Raw genomic sequence first — 11,915 nt, 5'->3', positions numbered from 1 at the left:
ACACACACACACACACACACACACACACACACACACACACACACACGCACACGCACACACAGTGCAAGCGCGCGTGCATTCTTCTCACCGACGCGGACCGTACCAAAACAAAGGGGTGCGGCTAGGCTAGACCGAGCAAGCAGCGATTCAGCACCTGGACAGCTCTCTCTCTCTCTCTCTCTCTCTCTCTCTCTCTCTCTCTCTCTCTCTCTCTCTCTCTCTCTCTCTCTCTCTCTCTCTCTCTCTCCTCCCCTTGAGGAAAGCCGATCTCGGCTCCACTGTCCTCCTCCTCCCTCCTCCAGATAATAATCAGACTCGGGTGCATCTACCGATGCGGATGCATGTGCTGCAGGTCCAATCCAACGCGGGGAATAGCCATGTTTTATTTAGGGGATCTTTACATTTCCGTGGATCTCTAGACGCCTTAGTGCTGATGGTGTGCCGGAAGGGAAGGTAACAGTGCCGTCTGTCAGCCACAAAGAGGCAGGCTGAGAGGCGAGCCATTGCTTCCTTTGGGGGAAGTGGAGGTAGAGGCACTTTGTGTTGCTCATCATAAACCAAAGCAGCGTGTGTGTGTGTGTGTGTGTCTGCTGCTCGGCTCGCTGGATTGTCTTTTACCGGATTGGAAGAATATAACAAGGCGCACCGGCCGGGCGGCAATGACGCATTTTTGTTAACGGGGACCATATTGGGCATTTTATATCAACGCGGGCTGCATGGGCTTGTTGTGTTTGTGTTTTGAGATGTACCAGATGAAGATGCAGCGACTCGGAGCGGCGTGGGTCTGGGTTCTCCTGGCATGGAGCATCCCTGGCGTAGCATCCTCCTCAGCATCCCGTAAGTAGGCTACACACACACACACACACACACACACACACACACACACACACACACACACACACACACACACACACACACACACACACTCTATAGGGGTGCATTCCTGCATACTGTACTGGGTCGCTTGCTTGGGTGCGTTATGTTGGTGCGTGGCCAACGCAGATCAGGCTTTCTGTGCGTCAGCGGGATATCATATTGACCGGTAGTGGCTGCGCTAATGGATCATAACAAAATTACTAGTGTGTTACACAGAAATTGGTGCAATTCCTGCAGACGTCCCTATACCTCAACCTCTTGTTTTGCATTCTGTTAATTCTATGTAAAATGCATTATGCATTTGTTCCATTAATGACATTTTAAATACATGCATGCATGATGCATGTATTGTAAACTGATGAAGTTGTTAAATGCTATAGGTTCTGAATAACAGAATAGAATTGCAGCCTGCTTTAGGCAATGCAAATTCCTTTTTCAATCTTTAATTTTTACTCTGATCCACACATGGAAAACATCACTATTCTTCAACAAATTCTATTCGAATAAAAGTGACGAGACAATGTGGGAAAAACAAACACCAACCACATTTTCTCAGGTGAAGACTGAAGTTATCCTCTCAGCCTTCTTGATGTGGAGTCACAGAATTTGATAGCTCGCTTACTGTGGTGTACCATTGGTGTTGTTGGATAACAACATGCAGCTATACCCTACAAACCATATAGCAAATGAAAACAAACAAACGGAGAACAGATGACAAATGACATTCATTCCTTTTTGTGCATAGGTCTACTCCACATGGAAAATGAAGCCAGTGAATTATTTATGTGATTGCCTATTTGTGGATTAGGTTTGCTGTTATGTATACAGTATGTGAACGTCATTTCTGTTGATTATCATTGTATTGTATTGTATCTCGACTACATTGAAAATAAGGGCCTGCCCCTGAACTGCACTCCGAGTTGAAATAAAGGTTATGATGAATGTGTACTGTAGCGGCAGTGTAGCCTATACAGTATATATACCAGCCAGGCTACAAGGAAGAGTTCAAACTGGTTTCCATTCGCAACATATAGCACTTTGCATGGTCCCAAATGACATGTATACTGTACATGTACGCTAACAAATGAAATGTTAGCACTTTGTACCATTGATCACAACATGCTGATTGATAAATTGAGGCATTCTTGGCATCTGGGACAGTGGGGCTGCTCTTAATTGGTTTACTTTGTGACTGATAAATAAAAGGTTTAGGATATCTCCCCTCAGATCAGTCTGCTGTCGGGTCAAGTAGGGCATATATAGGGTGCCACAAGGCTCAATTTCAGGACCTTTCTCTTAAGTAGGTGATCTTCCACTTCCACAGACGCTGACATGGCGTTTCACTTTTATGCTGACCACACCAGTAGAGGCTACTGGTTGTTGGCCTCACTACATGACTGCCCGGCCCGATGTGAAAGTTCTCCGGACAGATCATCTCTTAGTTCTCTTAAGACACATGAAGGAGATGCTTAGGAGGTAGAACTAAGACAGGATCACATTACCCCTATTTAGCTGCCTGTATGTTTTGATAGAGTTCAAGGCACTGCCTGGCTCCTGGCTATATTTTAGATAGTGGCAAAAGCCAGTGCATATAGCAGTGAATCCTGTCTGTTTCAGAATCCAGCTTTGAAAACAAATGAGTTGCATCCGGATGGTGCATGGGGTCATTGGGGTGAAGTTCCTGCCCATCACATGCAGTGGAGCCGATGTTTGCAGGTTGGAGGTCGGCAGGGGAGGGTGATCTCTCTCACTGCAGCAGACTTTATACAGGATAGACAGTGGGGAGTGGAACTAGGCGGGATAGCATATTGCTCTGCACACGTTACGCCCTCCCAGTGAAACTCATCAGGGAAAATAAGCTGCCGATGCCATGTGAATCAAACGAGACACAGTTAGCATGGGCAGTATAAAAACCTTTGATTGACAGGTGATTTATGAACATAATTGACACAAGGAATTAACAATCAGATTTGGCTGATTGATTGATTGATTGATTGATTGATTGATTGACTTTTTTATTAACAGTTTGAAAAAAGGCCCAGAAAGTATACAGTTCAATACAAGGTCTACTAAGAGGATTTAAACCCAAGAAAGCCTGTTTCCATTCCAGATTACATAGAAATTTGAATGATAGAATTCTGTTCAGAATTGTGCAGTCTTACTGAAATTGAAGGGTCACGACTCACGAATACATTAAGCAATGCACTAGGCTAGAGTGTGTTTGTTTGTCCTATAGCGTTGACAACAAGCCCCACTACTTTTGTCCAACGTTTCGTATACGGTGATGATGTAAGCAGAATCATAATTGATGAATTTATTATCTCCCATTGTCCCTTTGCCCTGTGCCTTTTCATTCTTGCACACCGCCCCAAAACATTGTAATCACATGCCCCAGGGGCAGAGAAAGATGGAGAGAGGTAGACAATGTGTATGAGAGTGTGAGGGAGGAAGTCACTATTATGCTGGTTGTATATAATACTGAAAACATTGCCATTATTAATGTTATTATTAGGGCATGTCTCCTGGTGGAGACTAGCACTCTACTCGCTTTGTACTTTGCAGCCAAATGAGAAATTACGTTATTATTATTATTATTAGTAGTAGTAGTGGTAGTATTATTACTAGTAAGACGCCCTGAGGGCGAGAAGCGACCTAGGTCACGTGCACGCATCCGCCTGGGTGACGGCAGACTGCTGGGCTGGCACATTGACATGGGGGTCAAATCAACATATGGAATGAATTCTGTACTGGCCATATACAGTATGGAGCGTGTCTTGAGTGTACAGGGTTTGATGAGGTCAGATCAACATATGGAATGTCAGAACAGGTCAGCTCCATATATGGAAATCTAAGGGTGGCAGCAGCGGCAGTGTCTTGAGTGTACAGGGTTTGATGAAGTCTGGCCATATATGGAGCGTGTCTTCAGTGTACATGGTTTGATGAGGTCAGATCAACATATGGAATGTCAGAACAGGTCAGCTCCATATATGGAGATCTAAGGGTGGCAGTGGGGGCAGTGTCTTGAGTGTACAGAGTTTGATGGCCCAGCCCCAGATAGGTCTGGGCCTTAATTTTCGGGCCTGTTGAATGGACAGGTATCAGTCAAAAGGTAGACATCGAAGAGGAAGGACGGTTGGGGAAGGATCAACATATGGAATGTCAGAACAGGTCAGCTCCATATATGGAGATCTAAGGTTTGAGGTCAGATGTAGAGTTACTGGCCGCATCCAAATTTGCAGATCTAGGTGATGATCCAGTCTTCTCCATGTATGGCTATCCAGGGTTTGATGAGGTCAGTGTCGTGATCTTCATATATGGAGACGGCCATATATGGAGCGTCGACCATACTGTATATGGTGGCGTGACGTGTCACAAGGCGTAACGGGCTGACGGCCATATATGCTGATGGACGGACGAACGGACAGACAGACAGGTTTTGCAGGTTTTCATAGTAATCTGCTACCTATGGTCGCAATCATTAGTTTACTTCAAGAAACTGCTGGCTGTTTTTGTTTGTTTGTTTTTCTTCAAAGCCACATTCTTTATTGATCATGAAGCTGTTGGAGTGGGAAGTAATCTGCTTACTCTTTCCTTGTGAAAGACATGAATGAAACATACATAATTATCCATGTTTCATATTTCCCTACATAAGCACAGCCATCTCCACAAACTCAAGAGTGTTTACTCCTGCTCTCCTTCAATCAAATATTTAATACTAGATGTGACGATATCTATCTTCCAAAGCCAAACCAGTTCACTTCACTTGAACATTCACTGAGCATAAATACCTCTTTCAAACTTTCGACTGAGTTCACACTGGAACATTTTCTTGTCTGTGTGCATGTCAGCGTAAACATCTGTTTAATCACTTAATTCCAATGTTTCAACCTATCTGACAATCACACTCACTGGCATCAATACTAAAGGCTTTGTATGACATCAAACCTCTGTTTTTGTTGTTGTTTTGAGCATTCCTGTATTACCACCTAGTAGTTGAGGAGACAGGAAGCAGACAGTTGGTGGATCAGGCAGAAAGATATAATTTCTACTTTCTAGCCAGCAGGGATTGTTTCCTGAGATGAGCATGCTGTCTACACCACACCAGTGGTTCTCATTCTCAAACTTTTTCTTGCGAAATACCACCCAAAATAATGATGTATTTGGCCGTGGAAATATTTTGGAACACCACCTCAAACCACCTAACTTTCCACCTAACTTTCCCCATCTGACTGATTCATTCTAATCAATGATGGACAAGACAAGTATCTCCACATTAAAAACCTCCTAACTTGGCCACGAAAGTGATATTATAAGGACACATTCAAGTATCTGACCATGACAAACTTTGAAGAGGCAGTATTGTGTTGTTTTAAAAATGTTTTTTAATTTCCTGAAAAGTATATATTGTGGTTTCTGCCAGACAGCTGAGGTACACAAGATATCGTTATGCATGGTTACCGCCTTTTTATCGTGTTGATATTGCTATTGCTGCTATAGCAATTATTGGGCATATGTCTTGTTATTACATTAGCTTTATTATTGTTAAAGGTATATTCAGTGATTTCACTTAATTCAAATATCACTTATTGTTTCTTATTTTTTGGATAATCCTCCCTACTATAAAGTGTGCTGACCATATAAGGAGTTCCTCCCTGTCCCCAGTGAGCCCCTGGGGTCAAAAAACCCTAGTTTCGGTTTGGGCTTTGGGTGGCAAAGCCTTCATCCAATCAGGATGAGAGGGGCCTTCCTCCAATCATGATCGAGTGGGGCGGGCCTTGGTGCACGTGATGTTGGTCTGTTGTACTTCCCCCACTGTAGAGCGTGTGCATGTGCACATCTTGTTACCGGGGTGGACCGGGTTTTTTTCCAAATCACCCAAATCACTGAATGCTCCTTTAACGTTATGTTTATGTTGCACAGTATCACAGACCTTATCACATTTGCATGTCACTGTACCTGTATGAGTCGTGAAAGAAATCATTGGAGATGTCACACTTTTACATCAAACACTGCACCATATAGTCTACACTCTATAGTCTACACCAGCGGTTCCCAAACCTTTTTGGCCATGCACCCCTTGTTACCTACCGACCTAGCTGATGCACCCCCCCACATGGAAATATAAATTGCATAAGCTATATAGAGACATATATTTCCTTTTTATCCACATATATGGATTATATGCACATATATGAACCTGAATATGGCATAATATGTGCAGCATAGGCTGCATTACTTGCCATATATATGGCAAGTAATGTTAATTTATATGTTAATTTATTTAAAATAAAACCATAGCACCACCACCACATTAGACTTTTCATGTCGCGCACCCCCTAGAAGGCACTCGCGCACCACAAGGGGTGCACGCACCACAGTTTGGGAACCACTGGTCGACACCATTAAATCCACAAGATCTAACTATATTAACACTGAGGATTTTGCCTACTGTCATGCCACCTAATGGCTACGCTAACTGCCCCCTAGCTATTGACTCTATCTGGAAACATGTTCACATGCAGTAATTAGGTCCTCATGGTGATACCCTCTGTGTTCATTAAACTCAGTGTAACACAGAGACAGACAGACAGACAGACAAACAACACCAGTGTACATATTAGTCCATATTACAAACCCATTACATTTTAGAATCTAGATATAGATATAGCACACTTTAGCATTTAGCATACTTTGGCTATTCAAAAAAGCAGATCTACACGCTCATAGCGTGTCACCCTATGAACAGTCGTGAAACAGTGTGCAAATCGTTGAATATATACATTATATTTTTAAAGTGAACATTTTTAACTGCTTCTGGGGGGTCCCTAGAACAACATATTTTGAGATGGGATGGGCATGGGGGGGTGGGGGGGGTGCCCAGCAAATACATTTGAGAACCACTGATATAGCAACATACATGTACGTGTTTCAGAAAACGGTTTTAGAAGACGTGTAGACCTGTCCGCCTCAGGTCTTAATGGGTTAATAAGTGCATGTAATGCAGCTGATTTAACATGGTATAAGATAATGTGGTTCATCCTGTAACCGCTGGTCATTTGACCACTGGCCACTTGACTGTCAAATAATCTTTATGAAATACATAAAGCACACCTTCAGCACCAATAACACATTTTAATCCTATAGAGGAGCATCATTTGAGCTCGTTTTGTCTTGACGCGTCAACCAGCGAAATAGCAATCAAGACTTTGAACTATGACCTCCCACACTGCCTCTGGCCTGACCCCTGGAGACATGAATAGATATTCAACCTCACCTCACAGTCACAGGACACGTTCATGCATGGCTGCAGAATCTCTCTCTCTTTGTCTTCGTCTCCCACCCCCCCATCATACAAATAATATTATTTTTTCAATCTGGTGTACTTATTTTGAGCATGCCAAAACATTTCCAACATTTTCAACTTTTTGGTTAAAAAATATCAGATCTACGAGATCATAATGTGATTTGTTGTGATCTTTTAGATTGGCTATTTCCAATGCGCAACATCATCGTACGATAAAGTATATATAAGGCTTAAGTGGTTAGAAGGTGAGTTTTACGTAAATCGATTACACTTGTAAAGCTGACCTTTCAGCATGGTCAATTATGTGCAAAAGAAAGGAGTGTAGAGACCGAGAGTTTGGGTGGAAGAGCTAAGTTGATTGATATTCTGTATAGTCTATACAGGCCTAAATATTTAACTTTCCCCTTTCCCCTGATTGTTGTCATGACGAGTGGTGAGTACAGAGAAAGTAACTACTTTCTACTCAAAATGTGTTTTTATGTCAGGGAAATCATATCTGGCATAAGTGACTGTATTATATAGTAATATATCTTTTAGGTCAGCTCAATGCGTGTGTTCTTTATGTCCTCCTGATTAAGATCCTTAATAAATAAAGTAGAGAACAGGGTGTGTGGAAGCATGCGGTTTTTTGGAGGGGAATGTTTTTATCTAGGGGATTCTCTCCCAGAACCACAATACAAACATCTGTAGAGGAGGATTTGCATGTGCGTGTACGATGTGTACGTGTACGTGTGCGTGTGCGTGTGCGTGTACGTGTGCGCGTGCGTGAGCATGCGTTTTGTGTGTGCCAGGCTAATCTCGCAAACGGCTGAACCGATCAGCACCAGATTTGTCATGCCACCCTCTCCCTCACATGATTTATATTCTTATTAAATATTTAACTTCAACTTCATAATGGAAGTCGACGGGGGGCTGAAACTCTGCCTAAAATTGGAGGCATAGATCATAGATACGTCGTAGACGACTGACGCCATAGACATGAAGTCTGAGATCCAGTGGTGGAAATGGAAGAACTTCCCAGCACTGCTGAGATCCACACGGAGCCATGCTGCTATAAGACCCTGTCTTATAGCAGGGTGCATGTTGAACTCTCCAATAATAAAAGCTGATCTGGTCCACTCCGAAAATAAGGCTACTGGCGAAAATCATGCAGTTCCATTTCAAAAACGTGTCCAACACTTGGCAAGTAACATTCAGAACAGCATTATCCTTTTGTTTTTGAATTGATATTTGGGTGAATGAATGAATGAATGAATGAATGAATGAATTATTTATTTTGGTGCTTTACAATTACATGGCTAACTACTTACATGGCTAAACACAGAAAAGGTGTAGGCTGAAGCCAAAGCTTATTATGCTTACCCATTTTTAAAGGCAGCTCCAGACAGCACAGTCGGCCAGTTTGAAAGCGTGGGGAGCTTGTCGGCAGGAGACTCCTGCCGACAAGCTCCCGTCGCTTGCCATCAATATCGCCTTCCTGACGTGTCGGAACCCGTTGATTTTCAAAACTGAGTTTCACAAAATGAAAACAAACAAATTGAAAACAGTAAATGTAAGACTATTTGTCTTGCCATTCTGCTATTTGCTCTGTGTTTACATAACAACAAAAATACATTTCCAGCCAGTGGAGTAGTGTGGGGGGTGTTTATATACTGTACCGGCAGAAACACATTGGCCTCTCGCTGTATGTATGTTACTATTTGATCTTAAATTATTATTTGATCTTATCTTGTTTTTATTGTCATAGTCACACACACTGTTGAAGAAGCGGCTGGAGGTACAATAATTGCACTGCTTGCAATGATTCTACTTATTCTCTGTCTGTGTGTGACAATAAGAAGCCTTGAACCTGGACATTGTTAAAGGCTTCTTATCGGCTCAGACTTGTAAGCGATTGGATTTTTCCAACATAGTCATATAATCTAATTGTTCTCAAACCTGCCTTCTTGCCATGAGCTCCCCCTGTGGTCCTAGAAAGATCAAAAGGGAATATATTTTGTTGCGGCCGGGCAGAAACCTGGTATCTCCATGTTTAACTTTTTTTCCTTTTTTATAAATGAATGCCATATCATACATATCATACTACTGTGTCACGCAAAAGTAATAAAAATAGCCGATCTAGTGAAAATTCTATCTGTGCAATTGTTTTGTTATCAATTGTAGGTTTTATCAATATTTAACCAATGAAAAGTATTAAGAGCTTCTGACACAATAATAAATAATCATAATAATACTTCTACATTGGATCCATTTGAACACAGGTTATTTTTTTCCATTTCCTGAAAAGTAACCATTTTCGACATACAAGGTTTCCACCCGACAGCAACGATATGAGACATTATAGAAAAGCAGCCGTGAAAGGATAGATGGTGTTGTACAGATATTGATCAGCAGTTGGGCAGCTTGCTGAATAATAAGACGCAATAAGCATGTAATGATCACATCTTCTTGTGTGTCTGTGAGCTTGTGACGCTGGATTTGCTGCTTTTTTTTGTTAGGCAAATGAGGAAACTCATTAGTATGCGGGACACCTGCCCCTGTGATTTGTCAACGCGTGTGTCACAGACAGGCATGGGCTACCCATTGACTATACCCACCCCACACACACACACACACACACCAACACGCACGCACAAGGCAGTGGCCCTTCCCCCTCCCCAAGTCTTCAGGGACTCCCTTTGTGTCCATTGCTTGATGGACATGTCCCAGACCCAGACAAAGACAAACCTAGAATGCACCACACACACACACACACACACACACACACACACACACACACACACACACACACACACACACACACACACACACACACACACACACACACACACACACACACACACACACACACACACACACACACCATTAAAACAAACACATGTCAAATTACAATCAGGATCAAGTACTATTGCCATCCATTACAATTTAGCAGGTAATTTAGAATAGAAAGATTTAGCAGATGCTGACAGTTATAGGTGTTTAATTGTGAACTTGTATCATCTTCTTGCCATAATGTTTTAATATGTCTGTAAAAAAAGAAAAATTCCGAACCTTCTCCAGTAGACTACAGTCAAACATTTCTGTGACATTATTGTTATAGAAAACCTTTGCCAATGCATGGAGCTGCATAGACTGGCCTGTCTGAAGTTATCCATTAATGTTATTGTTGGTCGGCCCATGAATAAGGACTGTGGCACACAGCAGGGAGCACACAGCAGGGCGCGCGCGCGCACACACACACACACACACACACACACACACACACACACACACACACACACACACACACACACACACACACACACGTCCCTCCCATACACAGTCATTATTAACAGCATGGTCTTGTGTTTGTGTCAATATGGCCAGAGCAGTAGTTCAAACTGTAGGGGGTTCTCACTGTCTGTCAGCTTGGTTGGTTGGTTGGTTAGTGATGGAAAAGGTCAATACTCAAGTATTCAAAATGACAAATTACAAAGTGCATTTTCTTTGTGCATTTCCCCCAAAATGTAATTGTTTTTGAAAACGGCCAATGTACACAAGCTCGTTTATACAGAAATTGTTGGCTGGCTGGTTGGTTGGTTGGTTGCAGAGATTCGGATGGCTCCGACACATTTAACAAAAACAAACGATAGACGAATTAAAAACAGAAAATTCCACTCCCTGTTCGTGCAAGATCACACACCATGCCATTCAATGCTCTCACACCACTGAACGAAATAAGCTGCTGCTAAACCTACTCGTGCGTGGACAGATGTACTGGTGGTGACACCTTGTGTGTGTGTGTGTGTGTGTGTGTGTGTGTGTGTGTGTGTGTGTGTGTGTGTGTGTGTGTGTGTGTGTGTGTGTGTGTGTGTGTGTGTGTGTGTGTGTGTGTGTGTGTGTGTGTGTGTGTGTGTGTGTGTGTGTGTGTGTGTGTGTGTGTGTGTGTGTGTGTGTGTGTGTGTGTGTGTGTGTGTGTGTTCAGGCAGGCAGAACAGACAACACTCTCCCCTGCTGCTGACCTAGTACTATTCACATCAGCTGTTCCCATTCAACCTCCACTCAGCACCTTATTCAACCAATCTTGGTGCGTGCGTGCGTGCGTGCGTGCATGAGTGCGTTCTGTCAGAGCTGTTGAACTCAACACTACGGGACATCGTCAGTCTTTCACAGCTTCTTGCAGCTTAATTGTTGCTCAGTTACAGAAAAGTCAACTGTACTGTCTGTGACACAGTCCTATGACAACTTGATCAAAATATGTACATATAGTTCAAGGCAGCACAATATCCTTCAATAGTCCAGATTTATTTATATTAAGATTACAATATATAGGTGTGATGTGTCATTAGATGAAACATTTGGAGAATGTTTTGCTGAATATGTTTTTGCCATTTGTTGACTAGAAAGTCTGTCAGGAATCATTCAGGTCATTAGATAAAGTGAAAATCCAGAGCCTTATCTACCATCAGCAAAACTCCACAACATGCTTATAGCATCCCAACAGCTTCAGATAGGCAAAGTGCAGTGTTGTAGTTCACATATAGCAAACTATAAAGGAATGGTTGATTTATCTTGACTCTTTCTGGCTCAAATATCCATTAACCATCGTTCCATCATCTGAAATCTGAATGTAGTGGTAGTCGTTCAATAGCAGTACGGTCATCATTTATCAGAGTGGGCATGCTGTTCCCTGTTATTTGATCCACAGAACACATTTGCATGCTGTTTTAACCGGTACAGGGAGCTTTGCATGCAT

At 42.5% G+C, this 11,915-nt stretch overlaps 1 protein-coding gene across 1 annotated transcript in view; it reads left to right on the top strand.

Annotated features, from left to right (window-relative positions):
• Nucleotides 1–743: 743 nt before the first annotated feature.
• The window catches only part of LOC306943845 (contactin-associated protein-like 2), a gene marked incomplete at its 5' end in the record, with an annotated part of 54,749 nt that continues 43,577 nt past the window's right edge, over nucleotides 744–11,915 (top strand). Inside the window, one exon of the mRNA XM_079530366.1 lies at nucleotides 744–837. Within this exon, the coding sequence (XP_079386492.1) occupies nucleotides 744–837 (94 nt within the window). The remainder of the gene's footprint in view (nucleotides 838–11,915) is intronic.

The sequence above is a fragment of the Electrona antarctica genome (assembly GCF_951216825.1).
Source record: "Electrona antarctica genome assembly, chromosome: 19".
NCBI lineage: Eukaryota > Metazoa > Chordata > Actinopteri > Myctophiformes > Myctophidae > Electrona > Electrona antarctica.
Note: the sequence above shows the minus strand (reverse complement) of the source record. Positions and strands in the feature narration are given on the sequence as shown.